Source organism: Ambystoma mexicanum, chromosome 4p, assembly GCF_040938575.1.
Source record: "Ambystoma mexicanum isolate Mex_15411 chromosome 4p, UKY_AmexF1_1, whole genome shotgun sequence".
Taxonomy (NCBI): domain Eukaryota; kingdom Metazoa; phylum Chordata; class Amphibia; order Caudata; family Ambystomatidae; genus Ambystoma; species Ambystoma mexicanum.
The window spans coordinates 1,104,243,507-1,104,270,767 of NC_090927.1; the positions used below are offsets into that span (position 1 = coordinate 1,104,243,507).

Sequence of the window (27,261 nt, forward strand, 5' to 3'; positions counted from 1 at the left end):
GGATACCTTGTTTGCGCCTATTAATTACTTCTGTGGATACCTTGTTTGGTCCAATGAATGACCTCTGTCGATACCTTGTTTGGCCCTATGAATGACTTCTGTGGATACCTTGTTTGGGCATATGAATGACATCTGTGGATACTGTGTTTGGGCCAATAAATGGCCTCTGTGGATACCTTGTATGGCCCTATGAATGACTTCTGTGAATACCTTGTATGGCCCTATGAATGACTTCTGTGAATACCTTGTTTGAGCCTATTAATTACTTCTGTGGTTACCTTGTTTGAGCCTATTAATTACTTCTGTGGTTACCTTGTTTGAGCCTAATAATTACTTCTGTGGATACCTTGTTTGGGCCTATTAATTACTTCTGTGGTTACCTTGTTTGAGCCTATTAATTACTTCTGTGGTTACCTTGTTTGAGCCTATTAATTACTTCTGTGGATACCTTGTTTGAGCCTATTAATTACTTCTGTGGTTACCTTGTTTGAGCCTATTAATTACTTCTGTGGTTACCTTGTTTGAGCCTATTAATTACTTCTGTGGATACCTTGTTTGAGCCTATTAATTACTTCTGTGGTTACCTTGTTTGAGCCTATTAATTACTTCTGTGGATACCTTGTTTTGCCCTATGAATGACTTGTGCGGATACCTGCTCTGAAAATCTGATTCTATTCCCTTATGCACCTTGTTGATCTGTGGCTTCCACATGCCATCGTTTCAATGTTATGATTGTTCCTTGTGGTATGTAAAGCTGCACTAACATGAATGAATAGCTGTTTTAACTGTCATCCACTCCTTTCCAATGGCAAGCATCAACTGTCGCTTAAACAATAATGCTAACTGAACTTTGACAATTCCAACCCCTCATTCAGTATATATCACGCTGCATCAGAGAGAACAGCTGTAATGCTAGATTATGTGGGGAAACACTGTACATTCATAAAGAGGAGTTTACCACTTAAGTTTTCTTAATCACTATCTAGAGAGCGCTTCTGAGCCTTAAAAAGAGTGCAAGAATCTACGTACGTAACATTAGCCAACTTGAGGAGCGCTTTTGATAGCAACATCGGCCAAAGTTCCACTTCAAACTGCGTAGCGGGGAGTAGCAGTTGGTTCTCCTCACTGAATGGAAGGGTGTCATCCACGATTATTTTGCGCCAGCTACCCTAGAAGTAATTGAGAAGAATAGAACAAGGAGGGTTATATTATGAAAGCCAGGAATAGCAGCATCCATTCAATGTAGCCGTCCCATTCCTCCTCCCGGAAGCACTCCAACGTGTTCCCGATGTGGCCTTAATGAACAGGAGGAGCGGATAAGGTGGCAACATCGAGCTTTATGAGATGCAGTTTGTGCGAATGGCAGTGGAATTGCGCACTAATTTGCTGGCCAGTGTGTGCTTTTTCAGATCGGCGGTACTCACTTGGTTTAATTATTGCTACATGAAGTTTTAACACACCACTTATTCCAAAACACTAGATACAGCGCTCATTTGGCATGCTCTCGCACATCTACAAAACATGTGATTAGGTTACGTCATTTCCGTGCTAAAAATATATTTATAGTATGTGGTTTGAAAACGTGATAGTTGGTTGTGATGTGCATCAAATAAGATATTGGATTTCCATGATGAAAAACAATGACACTATACAAATGTGCACATGATCATGCGCACACACACGCAGCCTTACAGCATTATCAATGCTTTCCCCAAACGAAATTAGAAACATATGTGCCTTTATGCAAATGAGGAGACAACCGGATAGAGACAAGCTTCGAAAAAAACAGGAGAACACCTAAATTATATGCGCACGTCACTGTGTTCACCATCAGTACTATTTCAAAGGTAGCCATTTTCAAAACATGTTTTTCTAAATGCTGTATTCTGCTACGATGACATCATGGCGGCAGTAGAAAGGGAAACGCGTTTTGGAATGCTGTGATGGCACGGGCCGGATCTCCTCCAATTTGAGGAAAGCAGAAGACACCAAATACGCTGCCTAATATGATTGCTCCAGGCTCAGCTGGAGGCCTCTGAGGCTGAGAGGTCAACTACAAAGCACAGTGCTGCCTTTTAAGAGCGGGGTGTAGGGGTTCTCACAATTAAGCCTGGGCGAATACATTTATCTGAACAGCAAATCACCCGAATTGTCACTGTATTTGGGTTATTTAGGTTTGTCAGACTTTTAAGGGATTCATGTGACAGGTTTGGTTTATACTTATGACTATTCATGCTGATGAAATGTTGCTGCACACATTGGGTGGAGGAGGTCAGACCTTTTTCCTGTCAAAGCATGCCCAAAACAAACAAAACATTACAGTTAATAGAATAGCTCAGATGAACCTTTCATGGCAAGGATGCTTAAAGAAAGCAAACTGCCCAAATGACTAATAGCTTGCATACAGCTTTTTCCTTAATCTACAAACCAACATTAACTCTATGTGCTGCTGACAACAACAATACTCTTAGTAATGAAAAACACTTAAAGCACAATTCACAAAAAGAAACGTAAATAGAAAATGCACGGAGGATGTACAGGTCACCTTGTTCATAAAGGCGGCCCATGCGTTTCCAGGGGACTAAGTGTGCAGCGCAAATTACGTGCTGTCCAGCCCCTCTTGCGTATATTAGTAGCAGAAGCGTCTATGGCGCTCCCTGCACACGTATGCCTCTTACTGGTAGCTATGCTATGTTAGGTATACAGTTCATAACCTAGCAATTCTAATTGCAGTTTTGAAGTTCAGATGTATTGGAACCTGACAGAAATACAGCTTCAAGGTTGGCATCTACGTTTTATATATTTGCAAATGCTTCCCTTTTGAGGTTGAAGTTCTGTGAAATAAACAACAACCCTGGAAGTGTTTTTTTTATAAAATTTGGGGTGGATTGCATTTGAGCATCTAGGTGTTCACCTAACAGGAGTTCTTTCTATTTTTCTTTGGTTAGTTAGTGCTTCCATGTTTGGTGAGCAATTGTTGCAGTAAGGGCAGACGAAGGGCAGACAAAGAAAAGGGCAATTCCTGTTCAGACCACCAGGACCCAGTGCCCGAACCCCTGCTCAGACAGCAGGTAAGCATGCACCAACATGTGTTTACTCCCTCTTCCACACAGGCCATCACCGCCCCCTCTGATCCCTCCGTGATGTTCCCTTGTGCCCCCCCTTCCCACACACAGGTGTTGCCTGTTTTGCTTGATTCTTCTACCCTGCTCCCCCCAACTCCCTTCCAGCCTACTTCTGCAGGAGTCTATCCTGATACATTCCGGTTTCACCATCACCATCTTGTGGCCAATGCTGGATTTGACTTTTAAGGACTTCATTGATTCACGGTGCGTCACCCTTTCTCAACTCTCATTCTGGACTTCCATGGCATCTTGTACTCATGGTGGCCCTGAATCATGCTGTTCCCATCTTCATCTTGTATCTTGGCTTGCAACATTTTGTGTTACTACTGACTTCTGCAATTGTATTCGCACCTCTCTCCCTCACCTTTTGTTTTTCTCTGGCTCTACCAGAAATGTTGTCAGGCCTAGTACGGTAGTCGCTTGTCTGTTTCCATTTCCTTCCCACTCTCCCCCTCCCTTCCTCATCTATGTCTTAGCTCTTGCACTATCTGAAATGTCGTCAGGCCGAGTACGATAGTTAATTTCACATCCTTACTGTTCATGGCCTGTAAGAATGTAATTGTATTTTCCCTGGTTCCCTCCCATGCCTTGAAGTGCTTTGAAAGACATTGTCTACAGGCGCTATATAAATAAACTATCATATCATATTATATCATATCAACTGACTAAATGGTATTCCATAAAGGAAGATTAGAGCCTTCATCATGAATGCTTGACCTCCGACGGACTCTTACTCAGCCCTACTGGACTTTGTGAGGACCATGGACTCTCCCGATTATTAAATAAATAATCTCAGTGATGTAAGCTGGATTCTGACCCACCACACGAAATGTGCCAGTACAAACATGATTTATATTATCAAATACCCCTGTGATCCGCTCTTTGACCGAAAAATGACAAAACAGGTCAAACAAAGAATGTCTTAGCATAGATCTTGCTTCAGAAATAGAGTGGAAGATAAACCATTCGTAGAACATTGTACAAGAAAGGGGCAAACTGAGATTGATTTGGAGTGGATAGGTGTGCAACAAGCGTGAACACATCTTAGAGAGTTAACATTGATCAGACTTTGAGTAAATTGGAACAGCGATGGATACACCGTCTGCACACTGTAGCACATGGGCTTAATATCTGCATTGAATGGAAGAACATATTCAATAGATTGTACATTGTGTGCAACATTCTATAGGCCCTTGGTGCACGCAGTAGTACATCATTTAGAATTTGACACTAGATGAGTAGTTTACATTACATGTCATTAGTTATTCACATTGTCGAGAGAGCAATTAATAATTCAATTTATTGAAAACTAATAATGTTTCTGTGTGAATTTCCTATTCATTGATTTATGCTAAAACATTTGTTTGGTCATATATGATTAATTAAAACTATCAGACAATTAAGAATTAATATGCAGAACAAAATTATGCAACTACCGAAATTGTGAAGCGGATAGCTAACATGCATGGGAATTAATTGACTTATAAAATTGCACAAGGAAACAAAAGTGATAATGAAATAATTTTAACCACGCAATGTGTAACAGTGCATGGGAGTTTGCAAGGTTATGATGAAACTTATTGTCCCTTTTGGAAAAAACAATGCTTCACAGTAAAATATGAACCCTCTCTAAGATGGCACAGAGTATACAGAAATGGTGGCCATTTTTACTCCTAATTTGACCGGCTTACCCATTGACATTGAACTACACAGTTTTTTGGCAGGCGATACCAGCTTTAACCGCGAGCAGAGGTGGATACTCTATTTTACAACCACGATTTACAAGCAGGATTTTGTCCACGGCTGGTCCATGCTCTTACATGAACACAGTCATTAAATGATTTTGGGCATCAATGCAGGGTAAGGCGAAGTAATGACTTATTTTAATAACATAAAATTAGATCCCTGCTTAGTTTGTTCAAAGGCTTGACCATTGTTAAATGTGTTGCCTTGTATGTCACTGTAGTAAAGTGACTTCCATGGCTTCTAGAGGTTACTTAGGTACTTTATTACAAGTTCTTAGGTTACAGTTACATAAGACATAAGGATAGTAAACACTGGAAACCCATCACCCAGGCAGGGGAGGACTAACTGCCTGAATGCGGATCCTTCAGATAAACATTCTCACACATCAACACTCCACATGACTTCACCAGCAGACACAGACAGGCACTACCAACACATCTCCCTCCACCACTGACACAAAACACACACTCCAGCAACATACACATATAGGGGTTTATATTCATAATGTCTAAAAACAATGTCGAAAGTAAAAAAGTCGAAAACTTAATGTCGAAAAAAAATTGAATGTCTTTTTTACTTTGTTTTTGTTTGAAATGGGGGGTTCCCCCAACCCCCCTTTTTTTCTGTTTTAATCTTTTTTTTTACATGCGGAACCCAAAAAAACAAATAAAAAAATAAAGCATTAGAAGTTTTTTTCTTCAACATTATGTTTTCGACTTTTTTGTAATTCAACATTATTTTTTCGACATTATGACTGCACACCACATATAGGCACTATGCAACACATCTCCCATCTTACACAAAGTGTGTAGGGCGTGATGTAGGTGGTGTAACCTGGTGTCTTCACACTTCCATTATTTTGTCTTCTTTGCAGGTATGGTGATGTATTTGTCCTCTTTGATATCCAAAGCACTCAGAGCTACATCCAGACACCACCACAATTCACAATTTAACTTTCTGCCCGCCCCCTGAAGTGCAACCCGACCAGACTACACTTCATGCTTCTGCCGGAAGCGCTACCTCCTAGCAACTCCGATATTTGTGTGAAGTTAAATGGGAGGTAGCGTCTCCGTCAGTAGGAGGTAGCGCCTCTGGCAGAAGTATGAAGTGTAGTTGGAGGCAGCGCCTCCGCAAGAAGTATGAAGTTTAATAAGAGGTAGCGCCTCCGGCAGTAGGTTAGTGGGAGGTAGCGCCTCCGTTATTTGTATGAAGTTTAATATGGGAGGTAGAGCCTCCGGGAGTAGGTGGTGGGAGGTAGCGCCTCCGGCAGTGGTCTGAAGTGTAATAGAAGGTAGCGCCTTCACCTGAGGTATGAAGTTGAATGTGGGCGAGTGCCACGGTGGTGTGGTTGAAGTAGTTCTTGTGCGTTGCGCCTCTCTGTAAAAAGGTGCATACTTGCTTCATCTATGTACTAGTTGTGTTGTGTCATGCCCTGTGAAGTGTGTAGTAGCTTGTGTGTGTGTGTAATGTGCTTTAGTAAAGGAAGGAGATGTGTTATGTAGTGACTGCCTGTGGCTGCTGTGAGCTGGTGATGTCATGTGAAGTGTTGCTGTGTGAATGTTGGAATGTTTACCTGAGGGTTCCACACTCAGGCAATTAGAGCTCCCCTGCCTGGGTGATGGGAGCCAGTGTTATGTTCTGTCCACTTATGTACTTATACTCTTGTAACTGTAACTTAAGTTCTTGTCAATAAAGCTAAGACGTTACTACAAGAAGCCTGGAAGTCACTTCGTAACAGTCACCTAATGCAATGGGGATAGTGGTGGCTATTGACATCACGTTTTAATAATTAAGCCATTCGCTCAGGTCAGTGTGTTATGTATTGCATTTTAATTGAATTTAATATTGGTGGCACTTCAGCTTACAGAAAGGTATACACTTCTGTATTTGGGCAACAATAAAGGCTCTTTGAGACCGACATTAGCAGAATAACTGGCATGAGTATTCCAATTGGGGCAAAAGGCTTGTCTTATGGTTTACCTGGAAGTAAGCATATGCTGTAACAGGACTTTCATTTTGTTTATGACTGTATGGAAGCAATAGAGTGTATACATGGGAAGACATTCATTGTTATTGAAATGACACCATCCTGACGAAGGTGCCAGGTACAAGGGAGCAATAAGATAATAAGCTCCTAGACAGCTGAAACACATGTCCACAGAATTAAGAATACTATTACACAAGTAATGATAGCATTGGTGGTTTATGATAAATACCACATACGTCTTTGTGGGTATTGTAAGACAGGCAATGTATCAAGAGAGGCACAGACTCAAACGTAACAGTTCAAAAACCTTTATTTATAAACATTGTTGGGTTGGTGGAATGCCTAATGGCCCTAACTCTAAAGGGGTGGTTCCCTCAACTGATGCTTCTAAGGGCCGTCGATTTCCGTAAGTCCAAAACCAAAGTATGCTTGCTCTCACTCTTAGACAAAATGTGTTCAGAGATCTTCTTAAAGAAAAGAAATGGTGGTTAAAAAGGAAATGTAAACCACAGCTGGTTTCAGGTAGTCTTGCCAATGGGTGTAGTTCTGCCAGTTCAAAATGGTTCAACTCAAAAGGGTTGCCTTGGAACCTTCCACACAGCGCCCTTGTTGTAAGCCAATAAAGTTCACAATGTCCCTGTGTCTTTTGGGGTTCCCTTCCCCAAGCTTCAATCCTTCCATTTCCAAACAAAAACACACATTTCCTGTTTGGCCTCTCATGATTCCCTTCCCCCAGGTTTAGGCCTCTCTTCACAATGTTCAACAATGTCTTTTGTGAGCCCCCTTCCCCAAGTCTAGGCCCCTCTGGTTTCACACAAAAGTTCACATTGTCAAGATGTCCCGTTTTAACACACAGTCCTTTCCATGCGGTAGTGTCAGAGACTTTCAAAAATGCTAGGCTTTGGCTCGCCTCCTGCGCAACCACTCTGACTCCGGACCCCTCTTTTTGTACTCTGTTGCTTCCCTTTGGGTACCTTTCCCTCTCATGCTTTTTTCCACTCGGGCTTGGTTTCTCTTTCACCTTTCTTTCCCTCTATGGTGCACACCTGCACCCTTCTCTCTTCTTTGCTGTCCCTCTTGCACACACTATTCTTGACTTTAGCGGAATGCAGATTATCCATTGCACATGGTTCTCCATCGAATTTGTTCCAATGAGAAAATATGCATCGAATGCATATTTTTGGGGGGCAAAGGGTTACATTTTTTTATGTATTTTTAAGGAGTTTGGGAGGGACCACCTTAAAAAAAAATGTCTTTGATGCTAATTTTTCCATTGGAAATGATTGGATGGTACTTACCGTTGATGGAAAAAATAAAGAAATAAATAAATCGATGGAAATACCATAAACCGACTTTATCGTGCCATGGCACATTCTTCTCTTTTTTCCGTGCACCCTTGCACCTTCCTTTCCTTGTAGCGTTCCTCTTGAACTTTCCCTTCTGTGGGTCTTTCGTACCCCCTTTTCCTGCTTTCAGGTTCCTTGCACCCTTTTCTTTACTTTCTCCCACTTTCTCAATCTGTCGGGCTGCTCGCACCCTTCTTTCCTGTTTCGGGTCGGTAGTACCTCGCTTTGCTTTCTTTCACTCGTTTTCTTCTACCCTCACTGTACAGTCTTTCACCCTCACTGTACAGTCTTTTGCTTCATGCCCCTTGCGCACACTTCTTTTTCCTTCCTTTATTTTCCTTCCCGCTTCCCACTTTACTTTCTGCTTTCAAGCCACCACTCCCACTCCAGCCATTCTCACGTGTCTTGGTTCCTCTCATTCACCTAGTGAGACTCACCAGACGTGCAGTGCTGCCTAGCAGCTCCCCGGAATGCGGGGTGCCAGGTCAGGGTCTCACCACCTGCCCATTAGACACTCTTGGGAACAACCCATGTCCCAGGGGAACAAGCACTGGCCTGGACACGGCCAATGAGCAGAACTTTGCCTTCCTCCGGCTTCACAGAGAGCCGGCTCCTTCGCCATGCTGCAACCACTCTGGTACACCGGCCCAGCGTCACAGCATCCCGTTCTCCTTCTGTCCTCCCAGGCTTCTCGTGTTGCTGCCTTCATTTTCCAACCAGAAATCCCAGCTCGCTTGTACTTCCTGGCAGAATTACACCTTTTATACCTGAAGTAATTGTTTTTGCAAAAGAAACTTAAAAAAGGGAATTTTGTAATTGTACTGTGAAGGACTGTCATCTGGTACCGGTGTAAAAGCTGTGGCTTTTTAAATTTGTAACAATAATATAATGATCCAGGTAATCCATCTCAGACGGGGCGGTCTGCTACCTTTCATTAAACGCCATGCCAGAAACATAGTATACACCTGTACTCTGCTACATTAGTCTTCCAGATCTGCAGCTTCTGCTCTCCAGTGGAACCGGGCAGCTTCAGAGGTCACAGGTGCCCTGTTTGACAGCTGCTGAGATAGTGACAGCAAAGTCACTGCAGTGTCGAGTTTGAATTTAAGTCTGTGTCCCTATTTCAAAACCCTAATAATTATGCTCAATTATCACCTAGTGGCAAGATAATCTTGAAATATAAGCCAGACCTAGGTTTTGGTATGGTGTCTGGTAGTTTGCATAATTATTCAAGCTACGTCTGATTTGTAGCATACCAGTGTTAACATTGTGAGCTCAGTCTAGCTACGAAAGGATATGTGGATTCTAGGCAGCCTGACAGCCTTTCTACTGATGTCATCAGTGATGTAATCAATGACATTTGTGATGTCATCTTTGATGTCCTGGGTGTTAATCTTAGCAGTGCATAGTGGTGGCGCGAGTTATGGTTGCTTAGCTTACGATAACTGGAGAATTTTAAGGGTTTTTCGGTTTTACTTGCAACCATAACGTCCCTTTAACAAAGTTTTTTTTACTGAATATCATAGGTTTTTACTAGCGCAACTTAACCATAACGTCCCTTTAACAAAGTTTTTTTACTGAATATATATATATATATACAATTCTAAACCATTTAGCACCCAGTAGCACACTACCTGAGTGCTAATGGTGATATGCTCCTTGGTGGCTGGGCCCACCCTATGGGTAACGTCCCGCCACCCTTAACTTGGGCAGCGGGTCGTTCCCCACAGGGTGGGCCCGCCACCTCGGGGCATATTGCCTGAGTATACATTGTAGTCATAATAAGAATGTTGCACTTGTACTGTGCAAAGCAAGTTATCAAAACCTAGAATAAGCATACAAATGATTTTCTCATGCAAATTTATCATTCCAAAATGACAGCCTGTAAGACTCCCAATGTACTCTTTTCAAATGCCCCTATGAGGAAGGGGAGCGAAACAAACAGCACCAATGAGGTTTCGTTGATGCTTTTCATAAAATCGAAGAGCATTTTGCAAATGTCACAGCTGTGTCTGTCGTGATTGGTGGGGCGCTGCAAAATTGTAGTCTGTTCCCTAGACTGCACGCCTACAAGCAAGTTGCAAGGACTCTTGAGGGTAGAAGTCTGGTAAAAAGGCGGTTGTATGCCTCAACGGCTCTCTCCCTGGCTGCAAAGGGAAAAGAAGGCTGGATTAATGATCAGCAGTCTTACGTCCTCTGTTTTCTCTGATCCCTCCGCTGTCCTGATTCCCCTAACACCACCTTATAGAAGCTGATGTTCAACTTGAGACTGATAAGGGCATACTCCACATTAAGGAGAGCCTGAGTCGATTAGACCAGATAACTCACCTGGTAGACAATCTGATAGCCAGGAGTAGAAAAAATCTCACAGGGGTTAAAAGAAACACAAAAGCAAAAAAAATGCAAGTACCTAATCAGAACGGAACGATGGTGGAATGCTAATAAGCTTGTAACCATGAAACCATTTGGACAACCTCAGCATTTTGATACAACAATAATGTGGTTGAGGCATGTGCCACTGCTTTGGGAATCAAGAGCCCACGACATTTTCCATTCCAGAGATAATGATTTCTCTTACCCTGGAGAATGTTTTTGTTTGAGAGGATTAGTCAAGTTTTAGGATAAGAATGGCTGTTTTGAGAAACCTGAGGGTATTCTCTCTCCCATTCCCCACGGATCCTCTGCGCAGGTGGCCAGGCAAAGTCCATTGCTCTTAGAGCCCAATCCTGGTATTGGAAAAGCGAGGGAGTATCACCTGGGTGGAGAGTCTGTGGGGACTGGGAGTGGGATGCCTTTAGGCGAGACATGGTATCCCCCTTTTCCTATTAAGGAACAACCTATCCTCCGCCCGCTAGCCTTTATGGGCTATTAGAAGAACTCTCCCCCCGATTTTCCCACAATTCCTGCCCAACAGTACTGAGACGAGGTCGAAGCAATCAAGAGTAGTAAACACTAGTTACCTAGTTTACCACCCTGGTACTGAGATGAAGAAGATTACTGTATAGGGTTATGAGTACCAGCGATGGCCAACTAAACACTTTCCAGGGGGTCAGGCAATTATATTTAATGGGCAACACCTAAAAGGAGGCAGAAGTGGAAGTCCCGACCGAGAGTAGCACCCGTGAAAGAGGGAGGAAAGCGAACCATTGCTGGAAGCTACGAGAACACACCGAGATGCCGAAACCGCATGTGTGTGAATCGGGTCTTGTGTCTGGCGTTGGAGCAGCAGCTCCATTCTGTATTGTCGGTGCAGCAGGGGGCGAAGCTGGTGAAGTCCATCATGAAAATACCCTCAGAAGAATGCTCGTTCTCTCGGGGCATGCCAGGAACCCCAGAGTATCGTAGGGGCAGACTGAAGGGCCCTGAAGGCAGGAGTGGAGCAAAGAGAAGCCTGCATAGCAAGGAGAGACAAGAACAAGCACCAGTGAGTTTCTCTGTGCTCACAAACACTGGTGTGTCTTATACGCATATGCCGCTGAATGAAAGCCCCTTTCCGTAAGCGTTTGCATGCAGAAACAATAAAAGCAAATGGTAATTAAGTTGCAATCCATTATCGGAACAGTTAAAAGGTCGCACTAAAGGAAACCCTTGTGCGAATAAACTATTCTTTAATTAATAATGAACTGGGATCTTTGTATCTAACATCACCCAAAGATAAAGAAAACACAAACAATACATGTTTAACCCACCAGAAGTCAAGAAAGTTGTTGGGTAAAATAAAGAGAGGCTGGAAAACCTTCCTAAACAAATTACAGAAGAAAGAGTGAATATATTATTTAAATGTGCGGTGTCAAAAGCAACCCTCTCCCAAATGTACTAAGAAACCTGCATTGTCAAAGCCAAGAGTTAATCAAGTGACTAGCAGAGTGGCAAGGACTGTGAAAAAAATAAAAAGGCTAAACTGGTGAAAGCAAAGAAGGGTGAATATATATGTAGGGTTCCTGGTTGCGTGACCTCTGATGGGTGGACCATGCGGTCTGACAACTATGCCTAGACCAGGGAACCCAGAATTGTGAAAACCAGAGACATTGTGAACTTAGGGTTCTGGGTTGCGCAACCTGTCATGGGTGAGCCGTGTGGTCTGACAACTGCGCCTAGACCAAGGACCACTAAACTGGAAAAGAAAAAGACACTGTGAAAGAAGAATCCCAAAAGGAGTATTCACTTGACTTGGAAGTGTGCTTTGTTTTCCTATGAAACTGAGTTGTTTTAAACTTGGGAAAGAGAACCGTGAGACTTATTTGCAAAATTACCTTGAACTTGAAGAAAGGATCCCTGAGGGTTGCTTTTTTAACTGTATCACATTTTCCTGGAGAAAGGTAATCATGAGACATTTTTGTGGAACTTTCTTATACTTGGGAAAGGGGAGCTGAAAGAAAGCTGTGATCTGGAAGAAGCTCAGAACGTTGAGCTAAACACAATGGCCCTCAATAGGACTCCGGCGCTAAACCATGGTGCTATTAGCACCAGGGCCGATGCCGGAGTCCGCCATGGCGGAATGGGGAATTACCACCCCATTCCGAGGTTGGCGGGGTGGTAATTCCCCATGTCGCCATGGCCCTTCCCCATTCCCATTTTTGCCCCATAGGGCTCAATGGGAATGGGGAAGGCGGCAATTACGGTACCGCAAATTGCGGTAACGTAATTGCCATCAAGGTCCCTTTGCGGGTCCCTACTTTAACGGCTGGTGTAGACCAGCCGTTAAGGTCGGGTCCCGCAAAGGGACCTCGTAATTAGGCGCTAAGTGTTTAACGACGCCGCAGCCTTTTACGGCGCCGTTAAACACTTAGCGCCAGGGTCCTAATGAGGGCCAATTTCTTTTGATTTTGATATCCCTACTGTAAGGAAGACATGGTATCAAAGTAAGACTGACACAAGTGATCACAGTTCAAGGGTGTTTATTAAACTGTACAATGTGTGAGATAAATGCCTAATCTAAACCTAAATCTGAGATTGGAGCAAGCTACGACCATCAAATAATAAATAAAACGTCCAAGTGGAGCCTAGTCAAATAAAAAGGGCCTCCACTAGAAAATCTATTGCCAATGCTTACCGCTATGCTACAGAATAGTGAGGGATAATGTTCACAATAAAAGAAAGAAGTATTCACATAAGGGTAAATCATGATGTTATGGCCGGGGGCTTAGACCAACCACTCACTGTGGACATCCCTCAATTGGATTCACGCTTGTCAACACAATGTTCATGGTTGTATCACTGTCCACCCCAATTTGTAGGCATCCTTCAGTCGGGTTCACATTTGCCTCAAAAAACAGTTCACTTTGATTTTAACACAATGTGGGATTCACTTCCCTTAACCTCATCTCGGCTTCCCTTCTTCGGCTTCACACTGCTATTTAGACTAAATATCATCACCTTGTAATCTTCACGAATCTTAATGTCTTTTTAAACAATCATGCAGCACTCTGTTATTCTATGACAAATTCTGCTTTTACAAAATCACAGGGTGTTCCCCTCTTCCGGGCGCAAACGTCACTTTTACAGTTCCTTGATTTTGTGCACACTTTCACAATGTATCAAAGACTTTTGACTGTACAAGGGATTTGGCTTGACCCTCGTATGACCACTTTGACATTGCACGCAGCCTCCCCTAAGGCCTCTTGGTCTTTGTTGTTTCACTAACCAAAAAGCACTTAGTTCAATACCTTCACTTTCTTTCAGCAGAGGGGTACCAGATAGAGTCCAGCGAATGAGCATCCAAGTTGCGCCAGACCACTTTAAGTCTGGTCCCAATTTTACTCACAAAAGACCTGTCTATTATCTTCTTTCTTCACATACAATGTTGCCAATGCAACCTTCATCTTAACACAGTCCGGTCCACTATCAGTTTCTTTCAACTTGCTGGCCGTGCTGAACTCTTTGGCGTTTCCTTTGCCGCTGGAGTCAAGGACGGTACCACAATGGCAACCGCTTGTCCCTGCCCTGGCAATCAGTGCGGGAGGGTTCCACATACCGCTGACATACAACACACCACTCGCCAGCTGCGATTCCCAGTCTTACATTTGCCTTCACAGAGGCCTTGCAGGTCTGGGTTGAAAAGGGCAAGGGCAATTGCCTGCTGGTCGTCCTTTCAGATCTCTCTTCCTTTCTCCTACATTTGACCTGCCGTCCCGGAATGGCAGCTTCCTTGTGCGTTCAGCCTTGCTCAAAGTGTTCTCTCGTGCTCTGCCTTTTATCCCTGTGGGGAAGGGAAAGGGCAGTCAGGTGTGTGCAGTTATCGGTAATTGCCTGACTCTGCCTTACATGGCTCTGGTGTTAGTCCGTTGTCTTTCACGGTGTGAGAAAGTGTTTTGAGTTGGAGAAGGGGGGAGAGGGGTCACGTTTCTACATATCCTACAGGTTAGGATGGGGAAATATGTCTCATAAGAAAGGGGATACTGCGTTTCACCTTTCGACGTCCCACTTCCACTCCCCAAAGACCCCCCATCCAGGTGACCCTCCTGCACTGGTCAACCCCCAGGAACTGGATCCAATAGCGATGGCCGTGTCCTGGCCACCTGGACGACAGATCTCCGGGGACTAGCAAGTGAGACACCTTCAGGTTTCTCACACTACACATTGGTTACATTTAATTGTGAGGGCAAGTATAGGTTTTGGACACAGATAGACTTTTAAGTTGAACTCTTGTACTCAGACTTTCCTTAGTTTCGGTCAGGTAGGGAAATCCCACCTTGGCATAGGGCAAGTTAGGCATTTTATCATCCTGACATTTGGTTTAACAAACTATTTTACTTTGAACTTTAAGTCTGTTGTCTGTGTCTTGCTTCATGATGCCTATACAGATGATGTCAATGGGATGCGGCTCAACTGATACACGTTGCGGGACCCTAACATTTGAGAAATTGAGTACCAGAGCATCAGACCGTTCAGAAGCCACTAAAGGCTCTATTTAGTTTGATATTTGTAGTAGTAGAGACTGATACCTACTGATTTGATATTGATTGCACACACTGATGGATATATTAGACTAGCTCCCAAGTCAGGATTTGCATGGAGATTTGGGCTTAATGTCTTGGCCAGACTTCGGAGGTGATGTTAAGGTCTTATTATAAAACCATGGAAAGGATCCGTTTCAGGTCGACCAAAGAGATAAAATTGTTCAGGGGGTGCTAGAAAAAGCTGTATTCCCTGGGCTTAAATGGGGATGGAAGTACAGATCGGGGGACTCAGGCTTTGGTGAGGCTGATGAGACATCTGACGGCGCTCACAAAACTGAGAAGAAAAGACCTCTAGAAGAATGATTTAGCTTTCGCCCAGAGAAATAATCCATTACTGGCTGAAGCATTCATACAGGTAGTTTCAGAACCTGAGGGTCCCAAGAGAGGGGGGTCCTTCTTTTATTTGAAATTGGGATTCCTTTATAGAGGAGATACCACTTCGGATGGTCTAGTAAAAACACAGTTGGTAGTCCCCAAGAGCCATAAGTGGTTAGTGTTAGAAATAGCTCATGCCCATCTGATGGGAGGTCATTGAGGGCAGTTTAGCACTTGAGCACAAATAGCTAACAAGTTTTATTGGCCTGGAATCTACACTGACATTAAAACTTGTATTCAGGCATGCTTAGTTTGCCAGAAAGCTAGCACTCATATGCCACCAACAGCTCTATTGAATCCATTACCAGTCATTGAGGTTCCATTTTCTAGAATTGGTATGGATATTTTGGGACCCCTGGAGACTTCCAAATTGGGAAATAAGTATATCCTACTCATTGTAGACTATGCCACCTGTTGTCCAGAAGCCTGCCCCTTAAGTGCTAATACGACTCAACAGATCTTAAAACATTTACTACCTTAACTTCTCAAGGTTCCACTTTCATAAGCAAAGTATTGGGAGAAGTGAAAGAACTATTATACATTTCCATTCTTAGAACATCAGTGTATCATCGTCAAACAGATCGTCTCGTAGAAAGATTCAACAAAACTCTTAAAACCATACTCCGAAAGCATTATTTATTTATTTGCATTTGTATATCGCACTTACAGCCCAGAGGCATCGAGGCACTGTTACATGAGATATTGTAAGAAGATTTGATTAAGTGGTTCACATGCGACCATGAGGTCTCTTGGTTACAGGCAAATGGTAATTGGTGATAGATAACTACATATAGATCAGGTGGGTTCAAAAGATACATACAGAGATGCAATCATTAATACATAGTAATCATTCACAGTATTCAAATAAAAAGCTTAGTTTTAATTGCTTTGCGGTAGGCTTGGTGGGACTCAATCTTTCTTAGGTGTGTGGGAAGGGCATTCCAATGGGAGGCGGCCATTGTGGGAAAACTGGAACCCCAAGCGCGGACTCTTCTTGTGTTGGGAGTGAGAATCATGTTGGAGTAACCCTTCCTAAGAGGTCTCGTGGCGGTGTGTTTTACAATTCTTTGAACAAGTTACGGGGGTGCAAGATCATGGAGGCATTTATGTGCGAGGGAGAGGGTTTTAAAGAAGATTCTCTCTTTGACAGGGAGCCAGTGGGCCTGCCTTCTTACTTCTGAGATGTGGTCTTTCCTTGAGGTTCCGGTAGCCGCCCTAAGGGCATTGTTTTGAACCAATTGGAGTTTGGCCAGGTTTTTGCAGGTGGTCCCTACAAGGAGGGCATTGCAATAGTCAAGCCTTGATCCAATTATTGCCCGGGTATGGTGAGGCTATTATGGCGTGATAAGAAGGGTCTGGCTGCGTTAAGAACTTTGGAGTAATAGGCTGAGGAGAAGGCAATGGCATTCACTTGTCTATTCATATTAAGATCAGAGTCTAGGTAAACTCCAAGTGTCTTGACATTATTGGATACCTTGATGGGAATGTTATCAATGGTGAATGAGGTGTACTGTTGATCAAGGTTGCCCAGGGACATGATGCCTATTGAGGCATAGCCAATTATCCGCCATCCATGATTGGATAGCAGAGTAGATGTTGGTGAGAGTGTTCATATCTGACTTATAGTCCCCAGTGAGTGGGATTAGTACCTGTGTGTCATCCGCATAATTAGTATATGAGATGCCCAGGGAGTCAAGGATACTGAACAAAGGCCTCGTGAAGAGGTTGTAGAGCATGGGTGCTATGCAGGACACTTGTGGAACTCCACATTTGATGTGGTTCGGGGTGGCACAAGCTGAGTCGGAGAAGACTTTCATGGCCCTCTCTTGGAGAAAGGAGGTGATCCAGTCACAAGCTTTGGGAGAGAAGTTGGCCGCAGTTGCGAGATGGTGGCAGAGTGTGTTATGATCCACCAAGTCGAATGCTGCAGATAAGTCATGGAGCAGAAGGAGCGCAGGTTTGACTGTGTCTCTAAGGTAGTCCATTTGATTTTTCAAGTCTAAGAGAGCCGTTTTTGTGCCATGTCGTGGGCGCAAGCCAGATTGCCACAGGCCGAGGAGACAGTTCCCTTCCAAGTATTCTTGGACTTGCAGGTAGGCAGCTTTGTACAGGATTTTTAGTAAGAAAGGGATGGTGGGGATCGGCTTGTAGTCCCTCGGACCGTTGGGTCAAGGGACGCTTTTTAAGGAGCGGGCTTACCCAAGCTTCCTTAAGTCCAGTAGGAACGTGGCCTGCCTGGAAGGATGAGTTAATGAAGGCGGTTAGGAAGGGAGCGTGGATATGTGCTGAGTCTTTGATGAGTTGAGCTGGGCAGGCATCCTCCCTGCAGTTAGAAGGTTTGATGGACTTAAGCAGGGTGATAATTTCCGATTCGGTCATATCTTTAAAGTCGAAAGGAGGGGAGGTCTCTACCTTGGTGACCGTGGGCGCTTTACCGTGCAGGTTGGCTATCAGTAGGTTAAGAGCTTTTTGATGGGCCAGTATTTTAGTTTGCAGAGTGTTGAGCTTGTCTAGCATGGCAGACTGAATGCTGTTACACCAGCTTTCGTCCTTGAGGAGAGTGGGTGAAGGAGTGGACTGTTTTCCAACTCTCTGAATATGGCGAAGATTTCTTTGGACCCGGATTTAGCATCATTGATCCTTGAGTTGAATGACGCGGCTTTGGCATGGGTGACATTGGCTTTGCAGGATTCAGAAATGGCCTTAAAGGCACTTCTAGTAGCTTCAGATGGGTTGGCTTTCCATGCAGAGAGGGCAAGCCTTTTCTCGGAGCGTTGGTCAAGCAGCTCTTTAGAGAACCAAACGTTGGAGTGTTTATATTTTTTGGCTTTGCTTATGGCTAGAGGAGCGATGGCGTCAACAGCTAGTGTGACGATGTGTTTGAATGTGTTAGCTAGAGTTTCTGGGTTTTTGGAGAATGGGGCCTGCAGAGCGGGCACCATTAGAAATGGTGCAATGTTATCAGCCGTCAGTTGGCGTGAGCTTGTCACGAAGGCTGCTGGACAAGGGATAGTGGGCCTGGGGGGCCCTTTTTTCGTGGTGAGGTTTTATTGAATATAGTGATGGTCTGACCATGGGATTGGAGTGTTGGTGGTGATTTGATGGAACAGTTGTGCTGACTAATCCAGTCCAATGTGCGTCCTTTGATGTGGGTAGGATCGAAGATGGTTTGTGAGAAGCCCAGGGTAGCTAGGGCTTTGTTGAGGGTTTTGGCATAGGAATCCTTAGGGTCGTTGAGGCCAAGATTCAGATCGCCCAAGAGCAGGACTTGGGATGTCTTTTTAATGTTGTCAGACAGGGAGAGGATGAGGGTATCCTGGAAGTCAGCAGTAGGACTGGGAGGTCGATATCCAATGTGCATGGTGATGGTGCAGTTGTGGGAGAGATTAATTTTGAGTGGGAGGTGGTCACAGTTGTGCTCAAGTTGCCCTGCAGCTTCCGTGATAGCGAGGGTTTCCCTGGCAATAAGGGCCATTACCCCCCTCTCTAGTGCATACGATCTTTTCTGAAAATCGTGTACCCTGTGGGGATGGCAAGAGATAGTGCCTGGCTTGAGCTTTCATTAAGCCAGGTTTCTCTGATTATCAAGAAGTCGAGGTTATCCTTGATGATGAGGTCATGGATATCAAGGGCATGAGCAGGTATTGAGCGTGCGTCGACCAACGCACAGTTAAGAGTGGCAGTCAGTTGGGGTGTGGGGACAGGTGGTGGCTTGGGCACATCGGGGGGTGCAGGCATAGTAAACATGGCATTATTACCATTAGCATGTGAGGGCATAGGCACATCAGCAGGTGCAGGCAAAGTATACATGGCATTATTCCCACCAGCAGGTGAGGACTTGGGCACATCAGCAGGCGCAGGCAAAGTATACATGGCATTATTACCATCAGCATGTGAAGGCATAGGCACATCAGACGGCGCAGGCATAGTATACATGGCATTATTCCCACAGCAGGTGAGGGCATGGGCACAGCAGCAGGCGCGGGCAAAGTATACATGGCATTATTCCCACCAGCAGGTGAGGGCATGGGTATATCTGGTGGCGCATGTATAGTGGACATGGAACAGACAGTAAGCGTGGGCGTGGGCATAGCCAATGCTTGAGTTACATTTACCCTGTGGGGATGGCAAGAGATAGTGCTGGGTCTGAGCTTTCATTAAGCCAGGTTTCTCTGATTATCAAGAGGTCGAGGTTGTCCTTGATGAGGTCATGGATATCAAGGGCATGAGCAGGTATTGAGCGTGCATTGACGAAGGCACAGCTAAGAGTGGCAGTTGTTTGGGGTGTGGGGACAGGTGGTGGCTTGGGCACATCGGGGGGGTGCAGGCATAGTAAACATAGCATTATTACCATTAGCATGTGAGGGCATAGGCACATCAGCAGGTGCAGGCAAAGTAAACATGGCATTATTCCCACCAGCAAGTGAGGGCCTGGGCACATCAGCAGGCGCAGACAAAGTATACATGGCAATATTACCATTAGCATGTGAGGGCTTAGCCACATCAGAAGGCACAGGCATAGTATACATGGCATTATTTGCACCAACAGGTGAGGGCATGGGTATATCTGGTGGCGCAGGTATAGTGGACATGGAGCAGACAGTAATCGTGGGTGTGGGCATAGCCAATGCTTGAGTTACATTTGCGGGCGTCCGTTCGCCCAGCGGGGAATGCAGAGGTGACCCTGATCTCTTAGTTAGAGTTTAGTAGAACAAGACGGGAAAAACTGGGATCAGATGATACCTTGGGCTTATGTGCGGTTTGAAAACACCTCAGGCCTCCACAGGATTTTCTCCATTTTAACTCCTTAATGGACAAGAACCACGAGATGTCCTGGATATGCTGAGGGAAACTTGTAGGGAGAGAGAGGCAGTCCATATTCCACTCTCACAGACTGCGAGTAGGTTCAAAGAGCATACTGTTCAGGGGGTTGCAAACCCCCTCACCCTCTGCATATCCCCAAGATGACGGATGCCACCTGCTGAAGCAGCCCCACAGACCATACCCGGATGACATCACCAAAGTAATCATGAAAAGGCGACATGGCTGAACACACCCGCAGAGACATTAGCCAGGTGCAAAACAACACACACGCGCTGCTTGCTGACACCATGCATGAAAGCAAAATTCAAACCACAGCTGCATTTAAATGAATTGGGAAAGCTCAAAACACAGGACTGAGGCCTGATACACTGACTTTTCTGAGAGATACAAAGCAGGACTGGCAGCATGTCCAGCCCTACCAAGGACATTGGGGGAGAGGGTTTGAGCCAGCTGAAAAGTTACAGCACCTGCAAGGACAAAAAGGCCGAAATCCCTCATAAATGCCGGCAGAGAAAATAATTTTTACGGCCCCTGACCACGTGAGCTGGAGTGGGAGAACAAAGCCCATTCACACAGATAAGGTTGTCCCCATCAAATTGAAGACAGAAGATGAAAAGAATGCAACACAACATGAACAAGAATGGAATATCCTTGTTCAAGGTCTGGGAAGTCAGAGGGGTGAAACAATAATGGGAAGCAGGCGGTGCTCTGAGTTCACCTTCACCACCCATCATTTTTGCTCACATGCTGGTACATTTTCTAAACTGAACTGGGGGGAGGTGCCCGGTGGAGCTACCAGATCTAGCCAGACTAATCACATTATCTGTCCCCTATAGACTCTAATTATGCCTGCACTGTTCACCCAATCCCATTTCGCCTAAGAGCGAGGAATGTATCTATTGGTTGTGAGAACACTGCAGCTTAAATCTCACTGCCCGCCTGAAATGAGCTGAGAGTGCATTTGGAGCGGTAGAATCCTTGTGTGTATCCCTGCTTGGACAAATAAAGCAGCAATTTGTCACATTTTTGGATTACTCCATTTTTGGGCATGAGAGGATTTCCCTCAAGCCTAACTCCGTTTTTCTAACTACAATTCAAGATGAAGGTTGTAAGATCTCTGGTACAAGGTACAAACCCATATGGTTAAAGCCCGAGAACAACAAAGGACCTCTTACAATAAAAAGGTTTCCCTGAGATCCTTTGATAAGTCAAAAGGTGCTTATCCTATAACCAACTTGAAAAACCAAACTTGTGTCTAAATGGCATTGACCATATGAAGTAATTGAACACACAGGCAATCCTACCTATTAGGAAGTCTGTAGAGGGCAAGGACTTCCATCGTTGTTATCCTCATGACTGTTGAGTACCAGAGAGAAACAAAATAATTATTTCCTTGGGCTTAGAGCTTCATTTTCCCTATGGGCTGGCCCTTTATATATTGCTACTTAAATGAAAAGGATTAGGAATACAGACGATACTCTCATGGGGAGAGGAGTTAAAATGAGCTCTTCTTAATTTTTCTGATGACCCCATTGAGATCAAATGGGGCCTGTTGGTAGGAATTTTGAGGTATGAAATCCTATGTGAACCTTCCTTCTATCCAGCTTTGAGGTGGAGTTATCGGAAAGAATCGCTGGTAAGGAGAGGAGTTGAAACTTTGTCCTTGATCGTTTGGAAGCAGAAAAACAATGCTCCTTTGGGGAAAAATTGTTGTTCGAATCAACTGCGGCCCCAGAAAGTTTGGGAATACAGAAAGCCAGGGAGCAAGAGGCAAATAATATAACCTTGGAAAATCCTCTTGAGGGGACCCTAGATAGCTCCTGTCATTCATCATGTAAGGCCCCATCTTCCTCACCAAAATCACTTGACATCCATCTTCCCCAAATAACATCTTTAGAACAAGGGGCCACAAGAACTGAAATCCTAGAGGAACAAAAAGAGGAAGGGGGGATACGCTGCAGAAATAAATCCATTTCTCGACACCTATCACAGGTTTTATTGTTGTAAAGGATGTGGACACATTGCGAGATGTTGTCCATTGAATGTAGTAGATCTCGCCAACTATCTATCGTCCAGCCAACCCGATCAACCTCAAGTAAGACATGATGCCTTGTTGTATACACAAGGGAACACTACATATACAATTCCTGCTATCTTAGAAGAGACATTGATTTGGGCAGAATTGGGAGCATATAAAGTGCCATAAGAACAGAGGTACTTCCCCAGGGATGGAGAGAAGGGGGTAAAGGGAAGGTAACTTGTATACACGGCCATTCTCAGAAATACCAATTGACTCAAATACCTATTTCTATTCTGGGTAGAAAAATTGACTTCATTGTAGCAGTAATTTCCAACTTGCCAAAGCAGTTATTCTTATGGAGAAATATACCTCATTTTGACTTGTGGGTTTCACGAATAGCCCAAATGTATTCCAAAAATCATGTAATTAGACCGCTTTCCCCTTTATATATGGAACCTCCCCCATTTAAACTAAAAACTGGCAAAGCAGACAAGATTATGTTATCAGAAAGAGGATCAATAAGCCAACCAAGAGGACTTAATCATAGAGAAATGCAGGATTTCTTGGACCGTCAATCCGGTGGCTACACAATGAAACCTTGAGTGGAACGAGAGCAAGAGAAGATAACCCTCTCCTCTCAGTTTCCTCGTGAAGCATCTCGGTTCAATCGCATTGGGGAAGGTTATGTGAGAAACCTGAGGTCATTCTCCCTCCTATTCCCCATGAATCCTCTGTGCAGGTGGCCAGGGAAAGGGCATCGCTCTTGGATCCCAACCCTGGGGCTGGACAAGTGAGGGACCATCATTTGGGAGCAGGGTCTGTGGGGACTGGGAGTGGGATGCCCTTAGGCGAGACATGGTATCCCCCTTTTCCTATTAAGGAACAACCTAACCCCGCCCCCCTAGCCTTTTACAAGACCCTTATTTTCCCACAATGCCTGCCTAACAGTACTGAGACGAGGAAGAAGCAATTAAGAGAAGTAAACACTAGTGAACTAGTTTACCACTCGGTACTGAGACGAAGAAGATGCCTGTATAGGGGTATGAGAACCAGACATGTACAGTTAAACACTTTCCAGAGGGCCAGGCAATTAGGTTTAATGGGCAACACCTGAAAGTGATTAAGAACTATAAATATTCTTCCTCCGAGTCAGACAGAGTGTCAAACCGGGGGTCGGAGTGGAAGTCAGACTGGAGGTCGGAGCGGAGGCAGAAGTGGAAGCCCCGACCGAGTAGCAGTTAAGACACCTGTGAATGAGGGCTAAAAGTGAACCACTGCTGGAAGCTGTGGAAATCCGTTCTGTGAAGCAGAACATGCTGAGGCGCTGATACCGCAGGTGTGTGAATCGGGTCTCATGTCTGGCGTTGGAGCAGCATCTCCTTTTTGTATGGTCAGTGCAGTGGGGTGCAAAGCTGAAATACATCCTGAAAAACCCTCAGAAGAATGCTTGTTCTCTCAGGTGTGCCAGGAACCTCAGAGTATCGTAGGGGCAGACTGAAGGCCCCTGAAAGCAGGAGGGGAGCACAGAGCAGCCCAAGTAGCAAGGAGAGACCTGAACAAGCACTAGTGAGTTTCTGTGTGCTCAGAAACACTGGTGTGTCTCATACACATATGCCGCTGAATGAAAGGCCATTTCACAAAGCATTTGCATGCAGAAACAATAACTGCAAACGGTTATTAAGTTGCAATCCATTATCGGGGCATTTAAAAACTCCCGCTAAAGGAAACCCTTGTACGAATGAACTATTCTTTAATAATGATCCGGGATCTTTGTATTTTACATCACCCAAAGATAAAGAAAACACAAACAATGAATGTTTAACCAACCAGAAGTCAAGAAAAGCTATGGTGTAAAATAAAGAGAGGCTAGAAAACCATCCTAAACAAATTACAGACGAAAGAGTCAATAGATTATTTAAATATGTGGCATCAAAGGCAACCGTCCCCCAATGGTCTTGGGTGTAACAGCAGGAATGCTGGAAAGAAAGAAGGATTTACTTGCAAAGGCTACTAGTGAGCATCAGAAGCCCCTACCATGTAATTCTACGATCCCTCAATTTTATTTTCATCCAATTACAGAGGATACCTTACAGCAAGTCATTGAAAAATTAAAACCCACTCGGTGTAAAGGGGATTCTTGCGCCTCATTGATAGTAAAAACTTGTCCCCCCTCCTCACAAAGGGAATCTGCATATTTGTTAATGCGTCATTGTGTGAAACATACCATAGTCACGCCCATACTAAAAAAAGTCGGTCTTGCTAGGGATAATCCCCTCAACTACCGCCCGATTTCAAATACACCTTTTCTGCTTAAAAGTTTGGATAACATGTCGTATGGTCAGATCTCCGAACATTTAAATCGGTACCCTATCCTGAATGTCCATCAATCGGGGTTCAGATGGGGCTTTTGCACCGAAACGTCCCTACTGGAGTAAAAATCTAAATTGTTGGAGCGTCTAGACAAAGGGTCTCTTTCTCTGCTAGTCTGGCTCAATCAGTCTGCGGCGTTCGACTTGGTCGATCATTCTATTTTAACGTCCAGATTATCCCAGGTGGCTAACTTGTCACCTTTGGCTGTCTCTTGGATTGCATCGTTCTTAGAGAATAGAGTTAGTAGAGTTTGTTTGGAAATAGCCAAGGTTTCACCCATTCCGGTCCACTTTGGGGTACCCCAGGAAGCTAGTACGTCCCCATGCCTCTACAACATATTCATAACTCCATTTTTCTCTGAATTAGAGGCAGTGGGAATTATGTTCTCTAATTATGCGGACGACACACAATGTGTCGTCCCGCTATCAGGCTGTCATGCTAGGGATGAACTCGAGCTGAACAGAATCTTTGGCATAATTGAGAACTGGATGCTCAACAACAATCTAGCTCTTAATAAAAGCAAAACTGAACTTACGATAGTGGGTAGTTCAGTCGCCATAAATAAGTTGGATAGTAACTTTGGCACCAGTTAGTAAACTTAAGATTTTGGGTGTGATTCTCGAACAATCATTAACCATGAGCCCCCACATCTCTAGCGTTGTCACTGCCTCAGCTTACTACATCAAATTGTTTCACCACCTTAAGCCGTTTATCAGTCAGGCGAGTGCAGAGACAATTGCCAGAGCCATCATTGGCGCTAAAATGGATTATTGTGGCAGCTTATTGGGTGGTATCAGTAAACATGATGTGTATAGGCTGCAGACCATGCAAAACAGGGCTGTAAGAGTAGTTTTGGGCCTTTCTCGAAAAGACCATGTAACGGATGCCAGGGCGGCTCTTCACTGGCTGCCTTTTGAAGCACATGTTACTTACAGGATTCTCACTATGATATTTAAGTGCAGAGAAGGGAGTATGCCATCATATTTGCAGGATTCCATCATCGACAAAGTTAATGGGAGAGGGCTGAGGTCCAGCGGACAGAATTTGCTTGTCCATCCCAGATGTAGAACATCTAAAGCTGAGAAGGGGGCATTCCACTTGGTGGCTCCTAAACTTTGGAATCAACTACTGAAAAACTTGAGATTCCAGAGCTCGCTGTCGGATTTTAAGAAAGATCTAAAAACATATCTGTTTGTATAATTCCTAGCCTCAATCTCTGTCTGCCATAGGTTCTTGTGACTCATATCACCACAAGATATTTGTTCTTTCTAACCTGTCTGTATAATTGTCTGTGCCTTTATCCCTCAGGGTCCACACTGCGCAATACAAATACTGTAATGTAATGTAAATGTACTGATAAACCTACATTTTCAAAACCAAGAGCTAATCTTGTAACTAGCAGAAGCAAAGGGACAAGACTGAAAAAATCAAAAGGCTAACTTTACTTTACATTACTTTAAGTATTTGTATTGCGCAGGCCATGGACCCGTAGGTTTAAGGGCGCAACGGACATATAGACAAACAGGAGACAACGGGCCGGAGCAATTAACCAGAATCTTGACTATTACAGACAGCTTCAAGCAAACAAAAGAGTTTTTAATTTCCTCTTGAAAAGGTCTGTTGACTTTAGGCATCTAAGTTCAAGCGGTAGATCATTCCAGGCCCTAGGGGCTGCATAATGAAAGGCTCCCTTAAAGGCTTTCACAGTCCTGTATCTAGGGATAATCAGTTGCTCCCAATTATTAGATCTCAATACTCTCCTTTGAGTTTTTCAATTAAGGGGTCCTGGAGATAGGCCGTCATAACACCTTGTCTGCATTTATGTGTAATAGTTAGCAGGCGGAACTGGATCCTCGACTCAACAGGGAGCCAGTGAAAGCAAAGAAGGGTGAATCTATATCTCGGGTTCCTGGTTCCGTGACCTCTGATGGGTGGACCGTGCAGTCTGACAACCCGGAATTGTGAAAACCAAAGACATTGTGACTTGAAGGTTCTAGGTTGCATGATCTGTGATGGGTGGACCGTGTGGTCTGACAACTACGTCTAGACCAGGAAACCTGGAATTGTGAAACCCAAAGACATTGTGAACTTAGGGTTCTAGGTGCGCGACTTGGGATGGGTGGACCTTGTGGTCTGACAACTGCACCTACACAAATAGACTCTAAAATTCGAAAAAAGAAAACGACACTGTGAAAGAGGAATACCAAAAGGAGTATTCACTTGACTTGGAAGTGTGCTTAGTTTTCCTATGAAACTGAGTTGTTTTGAACTTTGGGATGGGGACCCTGAAACCCATCTAAGATAATACTTTGAACTTGGAGAAGGGAACCCCCAGACATATATGCGATATTACCTTGAACTTGGGGGAAGGAACGCTGAGGGTTGTTTTTGAACTGTTTCACTTTGAAATAGAGAAAGATCATCTTGAGACTTTTTTTGTGGAACTTTCTTATACTTGGGCAAGGGGAGCTGAAAGAAAGCTGTGAGCTAGAAGAAGCTACAAATTTTG

General features: G+C 44.2%; 1 protein-coding gene across 2 annotated transcripts in view; it reads right to left on the minus strand.

Annotated features, from left to right (window-relative positions):
• The window catches only part of ADGB (androglobin), a 2,161,023-nt gene that overhangs the window by 1,855,790 nt on the left and 277,972 nt on the right, over window positions 1-27,261 (minus strand). For both annotated transcript variants that reach the window (XM_069606692.1, XM_069606693.1), the window contains exon 6: window positions 1,030-1,169. In XM_069606692.1, the coding sequence (XP_069462793.1) occupies window positions 1,030-1,169 (140 nt within the window). The remainder of the gene's footprint in view (window positions 1-1,029; window positions 1,170-27,261) is intronic.